Source organism: Palaemon carinicauda, chromosome 31, assembly GCF_036898095.1.
Source record: "Palaemon carinicauda isolate YSFRI2023 chromosome 31, ASM3689809v2, whole genome shotgun sequence".
NCBI classification, from domain to species: Eukaryota; Metazoa; Arthropoda; class Malacostraca; order Decapoda; family Palaemonidae; genus Palaemon; species Palaemon carinicauda.
In genome coordinates this window covers 15,073,879-15,100,218 of record NC_090755.1, presented here as the reverse complement: position 1 = coordinate 15,100,218, position 26,340 = coordinate 15,073,879, and the positions used below count along the sequence as shown (strand labels likewise).

Below are 26,340 nucleotides of genomic sequence, written 5' to 3'. Positions count from 1 at the left end.
GGACAAGTAGCAATTGGTTGAGGGCAGTTGTTTCCTGGTAGCAAGCCTAGAATGAAGGTATGAGTGACTGGCCTCTTTGTACTTCATTCTCCCCTCTCTTGGTGTTTCAGCAGCCGAGAAATACTGCAAGCTGACCTCTTTTGACTGCATGTGGGTACCAATGTCCCTTGTGTAACCTGATATATAAGACATATTTCTTACGTCCCCGATCTCCATGTAAGGTGGAATCGTACAAGATCTGGGGCCTAGTTTCATGTTTACACTTACCTGGTCAACTCACAATGCTTAGTCCCTACACTTTAGCACGAACACGAATTGCCCAGGCTGTTAAGTTGCAGAGTTAACGAGGTGGCAGTGTGCCTCTAAAAGCACATCGCAGAACCCCGGTCAGTCACCAGCCAATTAGTCTTTGGACTTCCACGCATCATTGCGTGAATCTCTACTATAAAGTGCCGGAACAAATGACACATTTGGAAATAGTTTATATTTTTCCTAACAATACAAACCTGGTGCTCCATACACATACTGATCCTGCCATGAGCTTCCCCCAGGAAGTCCTGCCGTAATTGCAAAGTGACGTTCAGTTACTAGTGTAGGTGTGAGTGGGGCAGTTTGTCTATCTCTGCTTCCCCCTCTGCTAGCTAGTGGAGGGTAGATACACCTCACAAAATGTTTAACGACTATTTTTCAGCTATCACTGAAATGTATCTCCATTGTAAAGAGCTCCATGTTTGTATAGTTGGGAGAAACACAAATTACTGTATTTCCAAATTTGTCGAATTAGATCCTGAATCATGCAAAAAGAAGAGATTAGTGGATGGGAAGCCCACTGCCACAGGCAAGAGCTTACTTATAAGTTTTTTTACCAATGACATCTGGTAAAACAATTATTGCAGCAGCCACAAATCTTGAGTGTTAATAGCACATCTGAGGGTGAAGGGTGTCATTCAGTGGCTGTTGAGGACATTGGTTGGGGCACAGTGGAGGTTACATAGATGGGTGGTAGACGGCTTCATTGCTGCCCAGGCATGTCACAAAGTGAGCATCAATGTCGCTTCAGTTGTCATGGAATAGTGGTCCCCTTCATCAGGAGTGGAAATATTGATCTAGTTCTTGACAGTGGGGAAGTGGTTATCCATAAGGGAATTGACTGTAGTCATCAGGTCCTTTATGTGCAAGGTGTCGACATCAGGAAAGGCTGTCCATAGAGGTTCTGGCAGGCTTGTACCCATAGGGGACAAAGTAGATCCACTTCACGAGTACAGTCTGCAGCAGGCTAAAGGTGAGCAATACTGATAAATTCTCTAAGGGCCATCAACACCTTTTGATTCCCCATTACTGTAGTTTGTTGAGAACGGAAAAATCTGGGCTACACGAGTGGCTGGCGTTGTTAATTACTGCTCCATGTGGTATGGTTTGACGGTATCATACTTCATAGGTGTATGCATTTTGCTCATAAACCCAATTGGAGATTTCTGGGAATGTGGGGTAGAAAATCACAGCGAGGATGTAGTCTGCTTTGCTGCTTATGCGAGTCATGCCCTTGTTGTAGAACTGCACCTCTGCACGCTGAAATCAGGTACTGTACTGTACTTGCATCTATACTGGCGAAGGGCGGGACTTTCACCGTGGTAGTGTGAACAGTTGAGTTGGGATTGGTGGTGGACATTTACAGAGGATACAGTGAGCTGGCAAGTCAGCTGGGTGTTCGAGGCATTCCAAAGGTCACCAATGTGACGTGCCATGGAAAGGTAGGAATAATATCCGAGCTCTCAAATAACTAACTTTATTTAGTGAAGCACAGGTATTTATGTGACCTGAAAGGGTCACTTAAGGGTAAAAATTGGATATGTAAATTCATAGGCTTTTGTCAATTGGGTTTAGTGTTGCTTGCAGCTTGAATGCTGTTATAGTTAGAGAGATAGTTAAGGTTTACATTTGCATAAAGATTGACAATATATTAGCATGGTTGCATTCAACTGCTCTTGTAGCTTAGGATGATTGGAGACTGCTGATGGTTACTATGTGTGCTGTGTGGAGGAAAAAGTGAGAGTATTCTTCTTTATTTGCATTTTTGTTGCCTGTTGCAAGTGCATTACAAGCCCCTACTTCTTTACCCTTCTTTATGAACATTAAAATGTTTAAGAACAAGTTAAACATTATGTGGAGGTCCAACAGTAAAGCCCGAATAACTTACCAATCTTGTATTGAGTAGTTACATAGGATGTTTGAGCTTGGTTTAAAAGAAATACTTCCTGGAAAAGCAATTACCACTGAAGGCTCTCCTCATGGGCAATATAAATAAAGTTGGTAAACAATTGTTCCAATGGAAGTAAAGTTTAAGAACTCGATTACATCAGGGTCTACAAAGGTGCGTTGGGAACTTGGGCACGGCAATCTAGAAAAATGTGGGTTGAATATTTGAATTTACTGCTAACTAGGTCATCTGTAAAAGTGAGTAAAACAATTTGATCAGCCCGGACATTTGAACCATTATCGTATCAGGCTATCTGATCATGGTTAACAGCAAGGGCATTACAACAGTGGGTGTCAACTACTGGACCGGCCTTAGTGCTGCCTCAAGGATGTATTGCTGAAGACAGTGCCGATGGACAGGGATGTGATTGATTGGTCACTGACAATACTGTGATAGAAAATGTAGAATAAAAAGCAGGCTGAGCTGAAGTGAAATTACTAAACTGGCAAGTTACTGACACAACATTTGAACACACTGGCATTTTATGGGGTTTGTCACAACTTAACTCTCTCCTCCTTCTGGAAGTGTGTTCTGGAACTTTATACTGTACTGTATGGCATCCTGCCTCGGTGAGGTCATATCTCCTAAATAGCACTTTCATCAAGTTGTCATATTCCTTGGCATCTTTGTCAAAGAGCTAATCATAGATAAGATGAGTGTTCCCTGTCAGAAGAGTGCTGGCAGAGAAGGCCCATATCAACTTGTCCCACTTGTATGTCTCAACAAACCTCTCGAACTTCAACAAGTGATTAGAGTTCCCTTTGGGTCCACAGCTGTCAGCACAATGTATGCTCTCCTGGAACAGAAGTCACAGACTTTCTATCTCTGGATTATATACCTACTGGGATGGACTTCATTCATTACATCCCAGATGGAGTAGCAAACCTCAGAGATTACTGCAACAATACTTACATCAAGTTGTCATATTCCTTGGCATCTTTGTCAAAGAGCTAACCATAGATAAGATGAGTGTTCCCTGTCAAAGAGCGCTGGCAGAGAAGGCCCATATCGACTTGTCCCACTTGTATGTCTCAACAAACCTCTCGAACCTCAACAAGTGATTAGAGTTCCCTTTGGGTCCACAGCTGTCAGCACAATGTATGCTCTCCTGGAACAGAAGTCACAGACTTTCTATCTCTGGATTATATACCTACTGGGATGGACTTCATTCATTACATCCCAGATGGAGTAGCAAACCTCAGAGATTACTGCAACAATACTTACATCATTGGCACCTTCCAGCGAGTACAACCAGCACATGGTCAGTTCACCATTAGTGTGTGCCCCCCCCCCCCTTTTTTTTTTCCCTCTTGAGGTATGAAACATCCATGATGCCACCATCAATGGGGCACCTAGGACCAACAACCTGTGTGAGGGCTGGAATACCCACTTCATTCTGGTTGGTTACACCCACCCATCAGCATGGACCCTAATCTTTGCCATCAAGAAGGAAGACATTAAGGTAGCAGGACTCATCACATAGGATTTGGTTGGACAACCACCTCAGAAATGTATTCTCTGGGAATACGGGGACCTCCAGACTCGCCTCCGAACTGCCAGTACTGTGCAGCTCAGCACAAGACAGTCAAAGACTTTCTGTCTAGGGTTTGGCACAACATCTGTTGGCACCCATGAACAGACAGGAATAATAGTTATTCTTTGTGTAGTACAAGCTCATAAACAGAGTGAACAAAAGCAAATAAAAATAAAAGTCAATTGGTCCTGCAGTTTTCACATAAGGATAAAGTAACGAATAAATCTTGCAAATATCAGATAGGTTCTTTTAATGTAAATTAAAAAAGCCAATATAGTGCCATATGCCCATCAACATGAAGTGGCTCATTAATATGTACTTTTAAATCATAAATGAAAAACTTCAACATTTTTTTTACTTTATTGTACTGTGGGATTTAGTCCACTTTTCACATTGTTGGCTTATGACATATGGGATTTGTTTGTGGGATAATGTCCTATGGGATTTTGTCCTGTACTTGCTATTCTACCTTGCCTGTTACTATTAAATGAACACCTTTAACTCAGAGATAGTCTCAAATATGCTAGTGCACATTGCCTTTATTACCCAATCTGATAGGCTTCCCAGAAATATCAGCTGAGGGAATCCCCGAGTCTAGCAAGCTAATAGTAGAGGTTTCCAACTCACATCTCACTAGTGAGGATAGATAGGCTTCTGTATGGCTTGCACTGGCCAAATAGTTCTGAATGTAGGATAGGGTGTTCAACTGCTAAGTGAGTTGAAGAGGTATCTTTGATAGTAAAACCATCATGATTACCAGGTATTTAAATGATAGTTGTTCCAGCACAAATACAAACCCTTCGCAATTTATAGGGGTATATACTTTTGGCGTAGTTGAAAGACGAGCCATGATCATTTTTAGTGAGGTATAACTACCCCAACCAGTAGTTAGCGGTTAGGGGTGGGGTACCCGCTCACTCACACCTCTCAGCTGAGTAATCACTTTACTTTATGGCTCGGTAGAGGACGGACATGCTGCCTTTCTCTCCCGCAAAGACTTGCCTTGATTGTTGTTCTGTTAAGTTTATTCTTTTGTGTGCGTGTTTTTATCTTACACATATATTTTTGGGCTCAAGCCATGACGTCCTGATGGAAGGTTCCTTTAGTAGCTTCCTGAGGGTATATATGTCTACTGTGGATATTCCCAGAGAAATAAACCAAAGGTTTCACAGAATTCTAACTTCTGGCGCGAGTACCCTAAAGGTTTCCCTTTAGGATATCGTATATCAACAGGGGACGTATGCTTTGACACGCCACCTGGCTATCTGCACCCCACATAGCGTTTACGCTTCGAGGGGGAAAGGTGGCGAGATAATTGAGGAGCCGTTGCAAAGTTATCCTCCTACGTTACTTTTACGGTACCTCGCGACGTAAACAAACGGCAGCCATAGCTGTCCACCATATTGACTAACGTCACGTCTTTCCTCTTCATTCCAAATCTTGTAGCGATCTACGTTGTTTGATTTTTTCCCAGTGATCGATTTTTATCGCCATGTAGCAACCTTCGGCCTCGCCTTCTTCTGGAAAGCTGAGTACCATGTTCTTGTAATGTATAAATAAGCTCTGGCCGTAAAGTAACGATTTTTTATCCTTAAATCTTATGTTTTGTCGCGGAGCTGTGCCCTGACCGGAGGCGTCATGTTACGACGCCACTGTTCGCAACGCATGCCTTATTTAGTTAGCCAGAACAGCTTTCCCGGTCTCATAACTAATTAGATATCATTAGTTATTTAGTCTTCATTGCTTGGAATTAGTTATATTATGCCGATAGTATTCTTCGGCGAAATTAGTTATCCGAACCCTATTCTAGCCTACTAGCCTAACCCTAGGCTCGATGCCTAAGTGATCATGTTTACTTCCTGCATGATATAATAAGTGTTCCTAGTGTTTTTAAAAATTTCTGAAATGAAAATACATACAAGATTCAGTGTATTTTCGCCTTCTAGGGACCATACAAGGGATCGCACGTGGTCCGTCCATTGTCACACTCCCCTAACCTAATGTTGGGGCCCTTATATGCTTCCTTATCTCCCCTGTTACCTTACAAGGGTAACCTCCTCCCTCTGGGTAGCTATGCTATATCCTAGCCCTCTTACCTCGAATGACTTTCGGGTAGGTTAGGCTAAGGTTGTTCTTTCCTTCTCCTCGCCATTGTTCATGGACCGAGCTTGGACAGAACCCCAGAGTAACCGTCGTTCACCCCAGCCCACCTTAGGAGAACGTCTTCTCCCTATGGTATCGACTGAGGTTGAAGGTAGAAGGGCTCTGCCTTTACCCCTAGACTGCACTTGGTTGGGACACGTCCCTTCCTCCCTGCAGCCTAGCGATTTGTCCTACTCCTGCCCTCCCTAGTCTAGGAGAATGGTTCTCATGGTCTAGGTTAGGCTTTGGGGGATTCTGTTTTATTATAGTTTAGGACAGTACACTAGTGCTGTACATAATCTGAGCTAACCTTCCCTAGGTTGGAGAGCGTTCTCTTCTTTTTAGGTAGGCTAGCACCCAAACAGTTCCCCCTCTCTTGGGAGTGTAAGGGTGTGTAACCCACCCCTTCCGCTCCCTCTCAGGACCCTCAACCCCCTCCCCACTCTGTCCCTTTGTGTTGGCTTACCATCACACCCCTGTCCGCTGTCCTACAACTCCTCGCTTGCGGCGAGTTGTGGGATTGGCTGTGCTCTTCTGCTAGGTGGTCCGTTCTGCTACACTTCCCTAACATAGTTGAACTATGGGATAGTGCCGGCGGTCGGCCTGCCGGCGGTCGGCCTGCCGGCGGAAGACCTCCCTCCTTGAGTGTTCTCTGGCCCTCCCTTGGGCTACCACAGGCAATATAGCCGTCTGCCAGCTCTCTGCCGCCGGATGATAGGTATATCCCCCCTTTCATGTGAACACTCCTTCCGGAGGAAGGTTAGTTTGGGTACTGGGTATTACCCTTCCTTAACTTCCCTCCTTACCTTTCTCTCTTTCTATCTCGGTGCCGGTCCACTGTTGCCTACGCTTTCCGGCGCTAGCCGCCGGCATCTTGGGTAACCTTCCTGCTTCATTGGATGATGTCAGCGATGGTCTACCATTGCCGGCTGCCTGCCGGCGATCCGGCTTCCACTTGCCGGCGCTAGCTGCCGCCATCTTGGGTAACCTTCCTGCTTCATTGGATGATGTCAGCGATGGTCTACCATTTCCGGCTGCCGGGAGCCACCGTCCTTCCGGCGATCCACCGTCCTGCTGGGGATCCGCCATTCCCAAGTGTCTTCCTGTCTCTCTGCCACTTGATATGTGGCCATTGATGGGTTCACCTCGCTAGACGGGCCTCCGGCCTGCCGTCAGTCTGTTGGTGCTTCTAGCCTCGGCTTACAGTGGACAATCACCCCTCCCGGCTGCCGGCCCCGTGCCGGCAGTCACTATCATGCAGCTACGTAGACTAGCCAGTTCTCCTCTGGTATTTCATACCATAGAACAATGACTATTGTACATATAGGGTTGTACAGTAAAACATTTCCAGCATATTCTGTGCTTCCTAGTGCAGTCTCTTGCCGGGACTAATCCTACAAAACGGGGGTTTATCCTATTTTCCCCTTCTCTCTATATGATCTGAATGAATTCAGGTCTACACCTCTCTGTAATTGATTCCTCAGAGGAAGCCTAAGCTTGGCTCATCCAAACGGATGCTCTTTCCCTCCTCTAGAACCCTACAGGTCCTAAGGAATTAATTATAGGGCAAAGTCACGGCAATTGGCTGGGCAGGATTCACAAGTATGTGTCTTCCTACTTCCTTTCTAGCTCACCTATCCTGAGCTCATAAAGAAATGAATCTTATATTTTATAAGTTGTAACTTACACCTTACTTTAAGATTACTGTAAGTCATATTATAATGACTTCCAAGTACTCATTGTCTCTTTCTTTTACAGGAGGAGTACGTGAAGTGGGAGAGCTCCTTCTGCGGAGTTCGTCGCTCTGACTTCTATGGGCATCTGGCGTGCCGGACCCACGCCGCCTGTGCTGTGAAGAAGGGGAATTTCAAGTATTGGGATCCGCAGACCTGTGCAATCTGCAAAAGCCTTCTTGATGAGGCGTTCGACAACCCTCCGTCCGTCTGGGAGGCCAGGGACAATGCTCGAGAGAAACTGCGCAAGTGGGTGCGCGGTTTCAAAAGGAACGCCACCGGGCCTTATCTCCCCAATGAGAAGATGAGGGCCCGTCTCTTCCCTAAAGCTTCGGCTGATTCAGTGATCCCCAGGGATGAGATCCCCTGTGTTCAACTCGTGGTTGAACCTGACGTTTCGTCTGCTCTCCGAAAATGTCATATTGATGAAGTTGAGAAGATGTCGGACGTGTCCGACAACACCGAAAGGACCCTCATGGGTGAGGATCTGGAGGAAGAAGAGGATCAGGTGGAGTTCCCTGATTCAGAGAGGGAGGTTGCCCAAGCACCTCCTGTGGCTCCTGCTGTGGTCGAGGAGCCAGTGCCCTCCATTTCAACCGCTTCGCTTCCGGCGCTGCCAACCACCGAAGATACCATTCAGGTTCTGGTGGCGCTCATGGATGAGAGGTTCCGTAAGGGCCTAGAGGACCTCAAACGTCACTTCATGGGCTGGAAGCAACCAAAAAAGATTTCGGTCAAGGAACTTCCTCCCTGCTCGGTGTCAAATCCTTGGAGGTACGCCGAGCATATGCCAGTTACAACTGGCAGAATCTTTATCAACGATAAGTTGGGTGCCGTCGCCCTCGAAGAAGTAGAGTTCTTCCCCAGCTTCGAGGCGTATCCGGACTGTTATGTCCGACTCAGGTCCGAGCCGGCCTCCAAGGAGGAGACCGAACCCAAAGAAGTGATCATGTTTGAGCACTCTAAAGCCCAGGCTATGCCTCAAGAGCCGAGGCTTCACTAATTCGAAGATTCCGGCATTGAGCAAGAAGCATCCATCCTTTCTTGCTCCCCCTACCATGACCTTTCCCTTTGTGGAAAAGGCCTTCAATGCTGTCATGAAGGCGGTGGAGGAAGGAAAACCCTGCCCTACACTGGAGGAGTGTAGGCCTCTCTCCCTCGCCCTTCCTTCCGACGACAAAAGATGGAAGGATATCCAGCTTGCTTTTACGGTTGGGAAACTGGAACCTGACGTCGCTGGCTGTCAGTTCAATGAAGATCTCCCCAAGCTGAACAACCACCTAATCCGTCGGGAACAGGACACCAAGGAGAGGCTAGCTGCCTCCCTATCCATTCAAGTTCAACTTGAAGTAATGGCCGGGGACATCAGGGTCCTGGATTTCTACATGGTTCTCACGAAGACCCACCTTGTGACTGTGATGAAGGACTTGTACAGCTTCATCAAGGTCCGGAGAGCCTGTAGAGAGTTCGTGTTCGCCAACGCGGCGGTGAAACACGAACCCCGGAAACTAATCTCCTCCAACATTTGGGGCAAGCATCTCTTCCCAACTGCTTTGGTGAAGGAGATCGTGGACAAGGCCGCCACTGAGAATCGGAACCTTCTCAGTAAGTGGGGCATGTCCCATAAGAGAAAGTCCTCTCGGGATGAAGGCCCACAGCCTAAGAGGAAATCTGCTAAGCCAAGACCCCAGCAGCATCAACCAAAACGCCAGTTTCCGGCTCCCGCTACTCCCCAAATAGTGGCACAGCCACAACAGACCTTTCAGCTGGTCCCTCAGCCGGTGGTGTCCCAATCACCGGTCTTCACTCCTGCCTACGAAAGACAGTCCACTACCTTTTATCCCAGAGGTAGAGGCTCTGGCAGAGACTCCTCTCGTCGTCCTTCCAGAGGCAGAGGAGGAAGGGGAGCAAGCGGCCGAGGTGGCAAGCCCTCGGGAAACCAGAAGCAATGAAGTGCTTCTGGTGGGAGGAAGACTCCGCCACTTTCAGGATCGCTGGGCCTTCGATCCTTGGGCGCACAGCATCATCAAGAAGGGACTAGGTTGGAGCTGGACACAATCACCTCCAACCTTCCTCCAATTCTTCCAACCATCAACCCGCATCCTAGAAGAATATGTCCTAGAACTCTTGAACTAGAAGGTGATCAAGAGGGTAAAGTCCACCAGGTTCCAGGGAAGACTGTTTTGTGTTCCCAAGAAGGACTCAGACAAGCTCAGAGTCATTCTCGACTTGTCCCCCCTAAACAAGTTCATTGTGAACAACAAATTCAAGATGCTGACTCTTCAACATATAAGAGCCCTACTGCCTCACAAGGCCTACACGGTCTCAATAGACCTGGCGGGTGCCTATTGGTACATTCCAATGAACCACCAAACTTCCTCTTACCTAGGATTCAGGCTCCAAAGAAGAAACTATGCCTTCAGGGCCATGCCCTTCGGGCTCAACGTGGCTCCAAGAATCTTCATGAAACTGGCAGACACAATCGTCCACCAGCTACGCCTCCAGGGCGTCCAAGTGATGGCTTACCTCGACGATTGGCTGGTCTGGTCGACATCGTCAGAAGAATGTTCGCGAGCCTGCAGAAAAGTGACCCAATTCCTGGAACATCTGGGTTTCAAGATAAACACCAAGAAGTCTCGCCTGTCTCCAGCTCAGAAGTTTCAATGGTTGGGAATTCATTGGAATTTTCAGTCACACCGCCTTTCCATCCCTCTGAAGAAAAGGAAGGAAATAGTCGGGTCTTTCAAAAGACTTCTCAAATCCAAACGAATCTCAAGACGACAGCAGGAGCGAGTACTCGGCTCCCTACAGTTCGCCTCAGTGACAAACCCAGTGCTACGAGCACAGCTAAAGGATGCCTCAGGAGTCTGGAGACGAAACACATCCATCGCTCGAAGAGATCTCAAAAGACCCCTACCGAACAGGCTTCGCTCGCTTCTCAAGCCGTGGTCAGAAACAAGGACCTTGAAAAGATCCATCCCTCTTCAACCACCGCCTCCGTCGATCAACATCCACATGGATGCCTCCCTGGAGGGATAGGGGGGTCACTCCCACCAACAACAAGTTCAAGGAACATGGTCTCCCCTGTTCAAGACATTTCACATCAACATCTTGGAGGCCATGGCGGTTCTTCTCACTCTGAAGAAACTATCTCTGCGTCCTACGATCCACATTCGTCTAACTCTGGACAGCTCCGTTGTAGTCAGATGCCTCAACCGTCAGGGCTCGAGATCACCCCACCTAAACCAAGTGCTTCTGCCCATCTTCCGCCTGGCGGACAGGAAGAAATGGCACTTGTCTGCAGTTCACCTACAAGGATTCCGCAATGTGACGGCAGACGCTCTATCAAGGACAAGCCCTATAGAGTCGGAATGGTCCCTAGACGCAAGATCATTCTCCTTCATCTCTCGTCAAGTCCCAGAAATACAGATCGATCTCTTCGGGACGAGCGACAACAACCAACTTCCTCGATATGTGGCCCCTTACGAGGACCCCAAGGCGGAAGCAGTGGACGCCATGTCCCTGGACTGGAACAGATGGTCCAAGATTTACCTGTTCCCTCCACCCAACCTTCTGCTGAAAGTCCTCTCCAAACTGAGAACCTTCAAGGGAACAGCAGCCTTAGTGGCTCCCAAGTGGCCCCGGAGCAACTGGTTTCCCCTAGTCCTGGAGCTACAGCCCAAGCAGATCCCTCTGCCGGGCCCAGTTCTCTCCCAACAGGTGCAGAAGTCGACTGTCTTCGATTCATCAAAGAAAGTCCAAGACGTTCATCTCATGATTTTCTCTCCCTAGCCGTGAAGAAAAGATTTGGAATCTCGAAGAAAAGTTTACACTTCCTAGAGGAATCCAAAAGAAAGTCTACCAGAAAAAACCCTACAGAAATCTCCATAGATTTTTGTATGTCCTTCTTTATTCACCTTCATGGACAAGGCTTGGCAGCCAACACGATTTCCACTTGTAAATCGGCCTTGACTAGACCACTACTGTACGCCTTCCAAATAGATTTGTCCAACGAAATCTTCAACAAACTCCCGAAGGCATGTGCTAGACTCCGTTTTGCACCTCCACCGAGACCCATCACCTGGTCCCTGGATAAGGTGCTTCATTTTGCCTCTAGCTTGGACAACGAATCTTGCCCTCTGAAAGACTCGACTTAAAAAGTAATTTTCCTTTTTGCTCTCGCATCGGGAGCCCGAGTCAGTGAAATAGTGGCATTATCAAGAGAAGAGGGCCAGATACAGTTCGCCGACACAGGGGAACTTACCCTCTTCCCTGACCCTATGTTTCTCGCCAAAAACGAACTCCCTACCAAGAGATGGGGACCTTGGAGAATCTGCCCTCTGAAAGAAGATGTCTCTATATGTCCAGTGGAGAGTCTTAAGGTCTATCTTCGAAGAACTTCAGACTTTGGCGGAGGACAACTCTTTAAAGAAGAAACATCGGGTAGTGACCTGTCACTTAAACAACTAAGGGCGAAAATCACCTACTTTATTCGCAGAGCGGAACCTGACAGTACACGCGCAGGTCATGATCCTAGGAAAGTTGCTTCTTCCCTGAATTTTTTCCAAGGAATGGATTTCGAAAACCTCCGATCCTTCACAGGCTGGAAATCCTCAAGAGTGTTCTTCAAACACTATGCGAAGCAGGTGCACGAAATTAAGAGATTAGTGGTAGCAGCAGGCAGTGTTATGAAACCTGCTGTTTAGTGCTGCATAGAACAGTGAGTTATTTCGGGACTCTAACTCAACGGGTGCCTGTGTTGACCGTAGTGCGATACATAGTGATTTCAAGTGACACTTAGGGTCACAAACGGACTGTTCTTCCTCAAGGTGAAGTGACATAGATTCTCACAAGTGTGCCACATGTTCCTTGACATGGAGTGTATAGTGACTTTAAAGACTTTCGTTCCCCCGGGAACTTATGTGTATAAAGGCAAATTCTTCCCTTTCAGATTCCACATCACCGTCGTTCAATTCAAAATCTATGTCTGTTACTCAATAATATTATTGTAAATAATTATCTTATTTTACTTTTGCAATTTCTTGAATAAAATAGTTATTTTATTTACCATATGCATCTTATTTCGCCTTTCCATATGAAAATGAATTGCTGTTACTGTTTCATTGCCCTTATTCTCATTATTATATTATGTATAATAAATCTCCTGTCTGAAATATGCTCACCTAGCAGTAAAATATTGTTCCTACATAAATATTTAACCTTCTGATCTGTCCACGAGACCGGCACGATCTTCGCTTCCTGGTGAGTTTATCTTCATCAGGGTACTTCGAGATATTCCTCTTGTCCAAACAGGACCTCCCTGCCAGGGGGTCAGGAAGCAATGTCATTGTTATGCCACTGGTAGTGACATATAACGGAGATGTCATGGTCTCTATGGTCACCAGACCAAAGGAATATTGTTTGAAGTAGAAGGCACTTTGAAATGGGGAAAAACCACGATACACTAATTCTCTGGTACACTTCCATCAGGACGTCATGGCTTGAGCCCAAAAAACGGATTTTGAGTGAAGCGAAAAATTTATTTTTGGGTGAGATGGCCATGACGTCCTGATGGACCCGCCCTACTGTTTTCAGTTCAGCCTGCCAGGCCCCTCCCTTTCATATTGTATCGTGGAGGCTGGTAGATCGCTGAATTCGGAATGAAGAGGACGGATGTGACGTCAGTCAATATGGTGGACAGCTATGGCTGCCGTTTGTTTACGTCGCGAGGTACCATAACAGTAACGTAGGAGGATAACTTTGCAACGGTTCCTCAGTTATCTCGCCACCTTTCCCCCTCGAAGCGTAAACGCTATGTGGGGTGCAGATAGCCATGTGGCGTGTCAAAGCATATGTCCCCTGTTGATATACGATATCCTAAAGGGAAACCTTTAGGGTACTCGGGCCAGAAGTTAGAATTCTGTGAAACCTTTGGTTTAATTCTCTGGGAATATCCACTATAGACATATATACCCTCCGGAAGCTACTAAAGGAACCTTCCATCAGAACGTTATGGCCATCTCACCCAAAAATGGATTTTTCGCTTCGCTCACAATCCGTTATGTGTATATATGTATACTGTACGGTATATGGAAACATACTCGTATCTTGTTAAATGCTTGTAACTTTTATTACAGTTGACAGCGTATTTGGCGGTCTCCGCTGTAAGGGAGTCGTCATTGTGTTGATACTACTACTCCCTTACCTCAGCAGTTCCTCAGCGGGGTTACTCCTTTCCTGTTTGCGGGTTTGGTGGCGCTCCCGTGTGGTTTTTTTTTTTTTTCTCTCCAGTACTTGAGTTAAAGTTATAACTGTTTATAATTTAACTTTAAAACTCTCTTTCCGCTCCAATTGCCAGCGATAGGTCAACGCCCTTTCTCGGCTGGCAGAGCGAGTGCTTAACTAATTTGTCCGCTCCCTTTCGAGGAATTCTCTTACAAGGAAGGTGACTTATTCCCCAAATAGTTCATTTTATGCCGCGGAGTTATGAATTGTAATTCATTACAAATTTTATTTTCTTTTCTACAGATAGCAGCGACGTAGAAAGAAAGGCTGATGGCTTCGGCCGCTCCGGTCAATGTATCCTGCGCTACCTGTGGCAGCTTATGAACTGCCCACCTTACGAGGTAGCACTCGTTGTCAACCTTCAACTTGACCAAGCTTGTTGATGGGAAGCATAGAGTGCTGCAATGAGGTTTGCCTCCAGGGGGTTGGAGAACCTTCCCTTATGAGGGAGTGTTAACCTTCGCCAGAGTTGGGCTGCTCCCCCTTCTGAAGGAGAGCTTCCCTTCTTCAGCCGTTCAGCAACTTTCCCTCTTTTGGGAAGAATTGCTGACAGTTCAACGAGATCTGCTTCTGCTATCTCATCCCCGAAGACTGTGCTTCTTCCCCTTGGGGCTGGTGGAAAGCAAGTCCAAGGCTTGTTCCTCCTTCGGGGGAACTTCTCTCTCATTCGCGAGAGAGATTGTTACTCCTAAGCTTTTTTTCCCATAGAACTGGGAGAAGCTTGTCTTAGGCGATGTCCTCCTGGACTTCTCTCTCGTTCACCAGAGAGATTGTTACGACTACGCTTTTTTCCCATATAGCTGAGAGAAAGCTTGTCTTAAGGGATGTCCTCCTTCGGGAGGACTTCTCTCTCATTCGCGAGAGAGATTGTTACGCCTACGCTTTTTTCCCATAGAGCTGGGATAAAGTTTGTCTTAGGCAATGTCCTCCTTCAGGAGGACTTCTCTCATTTGTGAGAGATTGTTCAGTAACCAACATAAGTCGGACGCCTATGATTTTTTCCCATAGGGCTGGGAGAAAGCTTGTTCTAGGCGATGTCCTCGTTCGGGAGAACTTTCCTCTCGTTCGCGAGAGAAAGCTTGTGTTCAGTCTTTGTGTTAGAGCTGCGGGTTGTCGCAGGCGCTACATACCTTCAGTCAGGCTTTGAGTTTGTTCCCGACGCCGAGGAGTTTGCTGATCCACCAGGGGCAGTGGCAGAGCTTTCTCCAAGGCAGGTTTCCCCTTCGGGGGAACGAGTCTCTTGTTCGCGAGAAAAGACCACCTCAGGGCATTGGCAGTCCCCCTTACACTTATGGTTCTCCTCCAGTGGCAGAGCGGGAGTCTTGTCTTAAGCAACGTTCTCCTTCGGGAGAACAAACCTACCCTGCGGAGGAGTTATCTTTACAGCTGGATCAGTCTCCCCCTCGGACGGAGTCTGCTCTGCGTTCCTCTCCTGAGGATCGTATGGTAGAAGAGTTTGTGACTCCCTCTCCATCCAGGACGTTCTCCTCCTCGAGCTGTGAGGAGATGTCTTTTTCAACCTGCTAGTTCTCCTCACGTTGACTCTTCGGGGTCACGTGACGATCACCCTTTGGGCTGGCGTGATCATGAGCCTTCGGGCTCTTGTCAGGTTGATTCTGCGGGTTCTCTTGACCTTAGGAGCCCTTCGGGCTTTTGTCGCGCTGAACTTTCGGGTTCACGTGACTTGGAACTTTCGGGTTCCTATTATGCTGAACCTTCGGGCTTTTGTAACAATGGTTACGCTGAGTCTTCACGGTCTCGTACCACCAGTCACGCTTACCCTTTGGAATCTCGTGACAGGGGAACTTCGGTTTCCCATTGCGCTGATCCTTCGGGGTCTCACAACTTGGGTTACGCTGAGCCTTCGGACTCTAGTGCCTTTAGTCACGCTGAACCTTCGGGGTCTCGTGACAGGGAAACCTCGACTTCCTTTTGCACTGACCCTTTGGGGTCTCGTAACCCTGGTTACGCTGAGCCCTCGGGCTCTCGTACCTCTCGTCACGCTGAGCCTTCGGGCTCTCGTGATAGGGAAACCTCTGATTTCTGTTGCACTGACCCTTCGTGGTCTCGCAAGCCTGGTTACGCTGAGCCCTCAGGTTCTTGTGAGAAGGAAACCTTTGTTTCCCATTGCGCAGATCCTTCGGGATCTCGCAACAACGGTTACGCTGAGCCTGCAGGCTCTCGTGCTGGCCATTACACTGAACCTTTTAGTTCTCGTAGCTGGAAGCGTGAATCCTATGGGTTGGCGTGGTCTCTCTGAGCCTGTCTGTTCTCGTGACCCTTGTCATGCCGAGTTCTACTCTCATAACAGAGAGTCTTTGGACTCTCGTCATGTTGAGTCCTCGGGTTTTCGTGGTAAGGAAACTTCGGTTTCCCATTGCTTTGACCCTTAGGGGTTTCGCAACCTTGGTTATGCTGAGCCCTTGGGCTCTCGTGACTGGGAAACCTCGGTTACCTGTTGCGCTGAACCTTCGGGGACTCACTACACCAGTCTAAGCCTGCGGCCTCTCAGCGGGCTCTCATTCCGGGTGCTACCCTGGACTTCGGGTTCATGCAGTCATGTTCCCAGAACAGAATTTTCGAACTCACGTCACGCTGAACCCACAGGCTCTCATGACCGCAGTTATGCTGAGTTGGTCGACTCACATAACAGAGAATCTTCGGATTCTTGTCGCGGCGTGAACCCTGTTTAAGGTTCACACGACACGTTGCCTGAGGGATGCCTGCTGCCTAAGGGTTTCCTTCTCCCTACAGGTAACTATGACTTAGTTTCTTTGGGTTCTGATCATGCTTCTGGCCGCGTGAACCCCTGTGGGTTCACATGGCACTATTCCTGAGGATTCCATCAGGAATTAGTGACAGAGTTCCTGCAGGTTCTTGTCACAACGATTCCACAGGGGCGTGCGAAATAGATTCACAATCCCTTAGGGTCGTGAGAAAGGGATTCACGATCCCTTAGCGTCGTGCGGAAGGGATTCATGATCTCTTAGGGTTCCCCGAAATTAATTCAGAACCCCTATGTTCTCATCGCGCCGAATCTCTCAGTTCCTGCGATCCAGATTTTTTTTTCTGAAAACTTTATGCGTCTTCCAGCGTAGCGTAACTTGTTATATCACTCTACACTCCTAGCTGATTACTATATGTCAGCTAGACTGGTCTCGACAGAACCGATCCTTTCGTTTTCAAACGAACCACCATCACCTTCCCTCCACCCTCCCCCTTCTAGTGGTTGGGTTAGCAGGAGGATTATGATAATTTCTCGTCATCGATAAACAATCAACTGCCGGAATGGAAGCTAGCAGGGAATAATATTTTTTACAAAACAATTCATTTCCCCTGGTAGACCTTGCCTTAATTAGACGATAGTTTTCTCGCTAGAGAGAGTGTTTGATGGCAACTCCTTGCGGGTAAGCGGTCGATGGCAATCTAATGTATGGTCTTGTTGAAGCAAACCCCCACATACGAAAATTCACCCTTTTCGGGAGACACTCATTCCTGAGAAGTTTTGCGTAACTTCAACGGGTGTTGTTAAAACTTCATAAAGGCTGTAATTCTTCCCAAAGCATGCGCTCTATCCAAGAAAAAACCATGAGGCTATTGTCATAAACTCGGGTTCTACCGTTTGATTGAGTCAGCCGGATCCCGTCACTGTACCTCAGGTACAATGACTTATCGTTTTACATGATAGGCCTCTGAGACTTTTTATTCTACCCTTACAGGGTTAATGTCTCAAGCATTTAGTCCAAAATGAGCTTTGTTTGTTTTACGTTTTTGAACGATAGCAACTGTGTGGGCAGCTTTTCTATATGTTTATGAAGGTTTCAAACCGCCCAGGGAACCAGACATCGTTGTCTGTGTATGAACGCTGGCTAGCCCCTCCCACAAAGAGGAGGGGCAAACCAAAGGAGAAATTATCACTTCTATAACTGTATATTTTGATTGAGGAATATGCGATCTAATACAAAAAATACTACAGCTAGTCAACGATCAAAAATTCCTTGGGCAATAATGTTGCGATTCATCGCACATACATTATTCCCGCAATCAGATTCATTGCAAACGTTTTCCTGGAGTCAGGGATTACACATGCGCTAGCGCAGATGGGCAAGTACATATGCGTGCAAGCAGGCGACCTTTCTGCCAATAAGGACCATAATACATCTTGCAATTAGAACTCAGTTCTATTAAGTTATATACAGTAACTATATCCCTTACTGAAACCAGGTTATTCAGCACATTTCTCGCCTACTTTCCTGTAACCAGACATACGGCATTTACATTCTGCCTTCTTATAGGCACTTCTTCCTTTCTTCCCGATCGGAAGTCTTAGTCTCTTATAAAGACTTTGACCGGAAACTTCTCATAAGCATATCTATTCCGTAGTAGGGAGCATTCAATACCTATTTTAGTTTACCAATCGGAGACGGAGAAATACAAACGTTTTCGTCCTAAGAAGGAAGAATCTCCGTTACAAACGTTTTCAACGTTCTCCAACTGAGTTTCGGACACAACTTTAAGTTGGGCTACGCCCGTATGCTTGTCCTGCTCACAGTTCTGTGTTACTACTCCATAGTTAGACTTATGCATATTACCCGTCCAACAATATTTAGAAGATACGTCTCAATCTCTTCTCCCCTCTGGGGAAAACGGCACTGCAAGCCTCAGCATAGTTGACCTCACCTCGCTGTGGGTAAGACTCATTTCCCTTGTGCCTCCTAAGTATAGAATAATACTTCGTTGCATCCCCAATACCTTGTTGAGGGAGGGTATTGGGTAAGTCTTAAGAAGAATAGGTTTTGTACTTGAGTTCTTATGTTAAAGACAAGCCACACTGTTAGTTTCACTCACACACAAGTTTCTGGAGGCCTCTATCAGTGCATTACCTCATATCGGCACTTGAATTTAGTGAGGGTAGGGTTCCTTCTACTATCGATTACAGATCGAAATAGAGAGGACCCTGGGTCATGACCAAGGCCAGTTGGTAAGGACTTCCTCCCTCCTAAGAGTAAGTCAACCCTATAAAAAGCGGAGGGTTTGTATTTGTGCCGGAACGAATAACAAATTTGGAAGCAATATGTATTTTTCCTAGCTTACAAACCTGAAGCTATTCATACAAATTGGCCTGCCACCCTGTCCCCCGAGAAGTCCTGCCAAAAAGCAAAGTGGTTACACAGCCGAGAGGTGTGAGTGAGCGGAGTAGCCAGTCTACCCTACCCCCACCCTCTAACTAGCGGGTGGGGTAGTTATCCTTCACTAGAAATTATCATGGCTTGTTTTTCAGCTATGACAAAAGTATATACCCCTATATATAGCTTCAGGTTTATATGCTAGGAAAAATACAAATTACTTCAAAATTTGTTATATTTTATTAATAAAGTTCCATTTTTAATTCACTTTACAAAGGAATCACAGTTGTCCCTTATTACAATTTTAAAATGTGGAGACATAATTTCCTTGTGGTTGTGAAATTAAAACAGAAGATGGCAAGATTCCTTTATTATGATCGGACGGTTAAAATTAAAAGTACAACAACTGGAAATGTAAACTCCTAACAAAAGCAAACATGACCTAACCTAGAAAACTGTCAAAACTAAGTTCACTCCATAATTATAAAATGTCCTTAAAATCCGATTAAAAGATATTTATATTTTTTGCAACAAAACATGTATCATACATGTAAATTGCCTCATATATATTGGTGAAATTTTCATAAAAAATACTAAAATGCATCTTATAATCAGCAGATTATGATGATTATCATTTATGTTAGTATAATTATAAGCTTCTATGTAATGCACTTTCATTGGACAGATAGGTTTTAATAGAGAGAGTAAAAGCACAACAAATCCCTGTACATAGTATATTAAAACTTGCCTTAATAGAGAATTACACAAATTATAATTTTTAGATAAAATGCTGTTAATATCTGAGTATTGTATATCTTCTTTACTGTAATTATAAACTATGATATTTATAAAATCTGACACAAAAAAAGTCATTGACATCATAATTTACATATATTTTAATGCACCGCTTGAACTGAAATCACAGTTAGCCTATACAGTATTAAGGATCCCTAAAATTAGCTATTCTGTAATACATAGATTTAGTCTGTAATATTCACAATTCTGTATGATATTCTTTGTTCAAAAGAATCATTGAAGGTATTTTCATTAATGTGCTTTTCTCACTCGACTAAGTGTACTATTCCAAGAGATTCTTTTTAATAAAATATTTACAGTTTTTTTTTTTCTAAGTAAGAATATAATATACACATAATCTCAATTCCTTTCATAAATTGGATAGAATTAATGAAATCCTCTAAAACTTCTAAAATATTTTGTAAGATGTGTGTTAGGCCACAATGCTTTTATCACATTTGAGGGTAAAGGGTGTCTGCTTGATACTGCTTCACACTTCTTTTACATCATCTACATTTAAAAAGAAAACAAACATAACTAAAAAAACACCAAAAACACTAAGATATAAAAGTTAATTTTTATAGAGTATGCAGTTCAGGAATTTAAGATGGACTTTTTATATTTCTTAAAGATTTTCACAATTATTACATGTAATACTGTACATTTATTGAACAAACCAATTGTCACATTTTTTCTTCTAGTGAAGTAACTGCATGGATAATGAAAAGTTGTGTTCTTTAATGAATTCTTTAGGAAAGTCAAAGTAATTTAACTTTAGTATTACAACCATCCCATGTTTTTGTTAAGAAATGCATCTGGCACAACATTAGTGCATAGGATGATAAAATTTATGAGGTATTTATAGTTTAAATACCATACATACAGTAATTAAACTAATGATAGGTTTTAGTTAGTTAATCATCCCCTTATTTATATTGTACAGTATATAAGATAGATTCTGTAGCTGGTATACACACCCCACCTTATGAAGTCACAAGTACTCTTTAATATTGATAATACAGTAGTAGTACAGGTATTAAAAACAATGACACTGTCTGACAGAACAATTTTTGTGGGCATTTTATGCGATCATCTTGTAGCAGAAGTAGCAAAATAAATATATTAGGGGCTATAGCAGAGCAAGTGAAATAAAGTGTACTACGCATGGCTAATTACTGCAGGTTTATTTGTTTAATGTAGCAATTTCAAGCCAACAAGAATTTGTTATTACACCTCTGATTTCAGTGTTACTTAGCCCAGTTCTCAAACCTTCCTAAATCAAAGGATAAGCATTCAATTTTATGGAGCCTTATGAACCCAAGTGCAACATCCACAGGTATTCCCCTCAAAGCAAACATAATCTGTTTTCTATTTCTCCTTGAATATTGAAAGCGTGGATCTGTTTGTTATTGAATTATGAAAATGCTATAATCCTTATATGGGTGTCACTAATCTGACTCGAGTGAATATCATTTGACAGCATTGATTAGACAGTGTAAGTCACTAACAATACCAGTAGTTCTGTGATTCATGTTGATGTAAATAACTAGTGTATCTGAAACCATATAAATAAAAAAGGGAATAATTATATTTGTAATTCTTGATTGAGTATCCATCAAACTGTTTAAAAGGATTATTCATACTGGAAGCAAAGGACTCGAGTCTATTTGTTTTCCATGACTTGAGACAGCAGAAGTTAAAAAGTCAGTTCTGTAGAAAAAAAATAGTATTTTGGGCGAAATATCATGCTCAGTACAGTACCATGATTTCAAGCTACAGCTCCTTGTATGTATGGTTAGCTAGCCAGGGGCAGGATTATAACTCATACAACCACTTAAGTTTGAAAGCAGGACCTAACTAAAACTACCCTTTACTGCGGAGGGGGAGCGTTAGGTTGGTATTGCGCGTTGTAGGGTGGAGGCTGCTGGCCATCTGGAGCAAACCCTGAAGGAGAAGGAAAGAAAGGATTAACTATATTATGACTTCTCCTTAGCCACTAGGTATACCCAGAAAGAACTTTACAGTCCAATACATTATGTTACCAAGTTTTACATTAGCCTGAAAATATACCCTGATGATAGACATTTTAAAGAGCAATAGAGTTTAGTTATTGGAGCATCAGAAGCAAGCCTTATACTTTCAAAGCATTACATTTTTACAATCTAGCTAGAAGTAATTGCTAAAGCCTGAGAAAGAATTTGTAAATTAAATCTAAACCCTTTTTATATGTCAAGCATAATTTGACCTGTTACCTAGAATTTTAGCATATTGTGTAACTTTGGTAAATACCATCCAAAAAAGAAAAAGATTTTGCTGTACTGAAAACACCTTACAATACTCAGAGAGCCATATAAAGATTCTTTTCATTTGATACTTTTTTTAGTAACATAATGCTAAAAGGAATAAAATTGGTTTTAATGGAAAAACTAATTTTTGGTGAAGTGTTTTATCGTCCCCTAGAACTTTCCTGTGAAAGGCTAGAACAAATAACTCAATATGACAAGAAAACACCAAAAAAGTATAGTCCTCCCTGCTCCAGGGCCAGTGTATCAACATGCACAGCACGGACTTACTGAGTATAAGGAAGACCTATGGATTCAGGCGCTATTGAATCCATCCTCTCATGTTGTAATAAGTTGGATATATGATGACACATGGCTGAAAATCAATACAGGTACTGGAGATGACACTACCTAGTTGCTAGTGTGCGCTTTTCTACCATCCTTTATATCCTGAATGAGGCTCATATGCCTCACTTCCCTACACAAGGCTAGGAGGAAGGGGTCCTTTGAGACGACATGGCACCGCCCCAAAAATTGGATTTTCCTACATCAAAACCATTTTTTGTGGATTAATGTGGTGTGTGGTCTCCAAGAACTAATACCAGAGAAAAACATTAGAGTAGACTTGCATGTCCAAAGGTTCTGTCAATGCAGATATGTATAAGATTGTTGACAACTTAAGTTTCCTTTCTTCAAAGAGGTGGACACGAGAAGAAGCCAAGAGTCGGGGGTTATCTGGCAAGGGGATCTATCTTTAAGTAAGGTCAGCCATGCTTTCCATACAGACTTATTGTCTGGTGGAGGAAGGACCCTTCATCTCATCAGATATGGCACATTGTATGCTAAAATTTCTTCACCATAAATATGGGAGAAAATCAAAGCATGAAGGTTCTGGGTCAGAGAAAATGATTTGGGTATACTCTGATTCCTAACTCTGATATAGCCATGCAGATCGAAGAGAGTGCGACTTTGATCCTAGACTTTAAAGTAGTAGAACCATGGGTTGTTCGGCCAATGTGACATCACCAGCACCACTGTCCTCAAAAATTCTGGAAGGATCTTCAAAACCTTTGAAATTATGCTTGTTGGAGAAAACAGATAAATCAAAGACCACTGCCTGAGGATCCACATTTAGAGCTAAGAAAAGCAGAATTTTATGATTCTCTCTTGTTGTGAAAATGTCAACTTCAAGATCAGGTATAATCATGAGGACCTGGAACAATCCCTGATCCAATGTCCATTCTGTGTCCAGGGTTGTCTGTCTGAACAGGGAGTTCATTACCGTGTTGAGGGAGCCTGAAAGGTGGATCAGAGAGAGGACAAGGTCCTTCTCCCAAAGGAGCTTCCTAATTGATAAAATTACTCCACAGAGTTCTTGCGTAAGATCCTCCCCTCCTGAGACAACAGACCTCCGCCTGGTTGTCTACGAAAATTTTGATAGAGTTCTTTCCGAGATTGAACTTCAACATCAGAAAAATTGCCAGCAGTTCCCACAAATGGTCCCCAAATTGCAGGGACCATTTCGCAAACATATAGGTCTCCTCTGAGTGACCTCCCCAGCCTGACTTGGAGGAATCTGTATGAATGATCATGGAAAATGCAGAAGGGATCAACAAGACTGACATGGAGATATACCCAGGTGAGGTCCAAGGTCTGAGAATTCTTTTGCAGCAACCGTACAACTAAAATTGCTTTTCTCGACATACCCTTTAAGCTCCTTGTCTCGACATCCCCTCTAAGACGCTTGTCTCGACATCCTCTCTAATCTGCTTTCTTCCACACTGTCGAGGTCTTTTAACTTGGTCTTCAGAATTACAGTAGGTCTACTATCGAGGCAAACTGAAGGAGGCCCATGACTTTCTTGAGTTGGTACCTGGAGGAGAAATGACTCCGGAGAAAACAATTGACCTTGTGAAGGATTCTTATTCAAGATGTCTACAAGAAGCTTAATGTGGCTTTTGGCATGTTCTAGTGCTGGCCTAGCCAATGGAATATCCTTTCTATAGCTAACCTTGACTAATTTTCAAATTGACCAAAGAACCTAGGTCCTGATGAACTTGCAGAACCCAATTCATACATGTAAGGCATAGTTTTCTTGTCTTCACTGAGGTAGCCAGTTGTCCAAGTAGATAATGTTCTCTACTACAGTAATCCCTTAGTTATTTGTGAAGTAGATCCAGATATCTGCAATAACTTTTCATATTTTTTATCATTATAAATTTAAACTTTTATAAGCTAATAAATTACAACTTTTAAAAACAATAATTAAATGTGAAAAATATGAAACTTATCTGCCCTCAAAAACCTGCAATACAGTCAACCCCCGGTCTTCATGATTTCTATCTTCGCGTATTCGGTTATTCGAGGTACAGGGAACAGTATAACCTATTAAGTAAAAACTCATGTATTTACTGTTTCATGATAAGTACTCTCCAGGCTTGAAGATTTTAAGCAGAAACCACTCCTTTGCACCCAGCATCATTCGCAGAATTTCCCTCTCCACACAAACACCTTATCCCTCGCTCCCTTAGCCTTAGTCTCGCATCGTCTCTCCTCGCATGTGGATCTTCCACTTTGGTCCTTTTTGTGCGGAATCACGTTTTGATGGGAAAAAAAGGATGTAACTTGTATATATCTAGTGTGCTTATAGTATAAAATATGATACATACACTATGCTACCCCACGAGCCAAACAGTCGATAGCTCAAAGGGTTGTCTCATACTTTAGACTTACTGCATATCTAGATATATATATAATGTAGGTAGTAGGTTGGCCAGGGCACCAGCTACCCGTTGAGATGCTACCGCTTGAGAATTTTTGGATCCTTTGACTGTCCAGCCAGTACTATATTGGATCCCTCTCTCTAGTTACGGCGCATTTTTTATCTGCCTACACATACACCGAATAGTCTGACCTATTCTTTACAGATTCTCCTCTGTCCTCATATGCCTGACAACACTAAGATTACCAAACAATTCTTCTTTGCTCAAGGGGTTAACTAATGCAGTGTAATTGTTCAGTGGCTACTTTCCTCTTGGCAAGGGTAGAAGAGACTCTTTAGCTATGGTAAGCAGCTCTTCTAGGAGAAGGAAACTCCAAAATCAAACCATTGCTCTCTAGCCTAGGGTAGTGCCATAGCCTCTGTACCATGGTCTTCCACTGTCTTGGGTTAGAGTTCTCTTACACTGCCTCGTAAAATGAAGGGGTGATAGGACTTTTTTCCTCCCCCCCACTGCTAGGATTGTAGAAATGAGCATCTTCACGTTTGCCGACAAATTCTAAAGGAGGTTTTAGAGCACATAAAGGCGACCAGGTAGCCTCAGTTCCAGTATCGATGTTGATTCATCATGCGTTTAACTGATTTCTGCAATAAGAGGTGCTGTGACGTATTCAATAGAGCCTGAGTCGGTAGGTCTTCCTTACACAGTGCTCACCAAGAGCATGTTGATAATCTAGCCCTGGAGCTGGGAGGACATTATTTTTTTTTTTTTCTCGTCATATTAGATTCCCAGTTTTAAGCTACTATAGGAAAGTTCTTGGACCCCACACAGGACATTACCCTAAAAAAAAGAAAAAATTGTTAAAAAGTATCTTTCAAGAGTCAAACCTTTTTAAGGATGTCTGGTCACTCAGTACTCTGAAATGTGAATGTTTTTTTTTTTTCGTGATTCAAATTGATTCAAGGGGAATGCACATGTCCTGAAATTGCACTAAGAGCAAAGTGATGCTTTTTAAAAGATATGACGAAAGTTTGAAATTGTAAAATTATTGTGCAGTTCTATATATGTAGTGCACTCTTATACCATTCCAGACTTAGAATAAAGTGTTTATCTCACACACACACTGGAAGGCTGTCATCAAAATCAAAATCTTAGATCTCATCCCACAAGCATGAATGAAATCTTCACACATAGAAATTATGACATTAATTTCATGTTAGAGAATCAAAAGTAAGCTTTTTAACTTTAAAATTACAAACTTTCAAAGTAATTTGTGTTTTTGACTATCCATGTACAAACCTGAGGCCTTCAATAGGAGTATGATTTTAGCAAAGCTGGAAACTCGGCTATTAAAAATTAATAACGGGGTGTCAGTAGTTACTGGCTGATACTGAGAGAAGCCGTACCCTTCTAGCAACTCACTGAATAGTCAATTTGATCTTCACTTAGAACTAGTGGGGTGGGTG

The 26,340-nt window shown here is 43.9% G+C and overlaps 1 protein-coding gene across 4 annotated transcripts in view; it reads right to left on the bottom strand.

The window, feature by feature from the left end:
* Nucleotides 1–19,302: 19,302 nt before the first annotated feature.
* The window catches only part of LOC137624321 (proline-rich proteoglycan 2-like), a 70,387-nt gene continuing 63,349 nt past the window's right edge, over nucleotides 19,303–26,340 (bottom strand). For 3 of the 4 annotated variants that reach the window (XM_068354991.1, XM_068354992.1, XM_068354995.1), the window contains one exon: nucleotides 19,303–21,816. In XM_068354991.1, the coding sequence (XP_068211092.1) occupies nucleotides 21,743–21,816 (74 nt within the window). In that variant the 3' untranslated portion in view covers nucleotides 19,303–21,742. The remainder of the gene's footprint in view (nucleotides 21,817–26,340) is intronic. The other variant, XM_068354994.1, reaches the window with a different exon arrangement.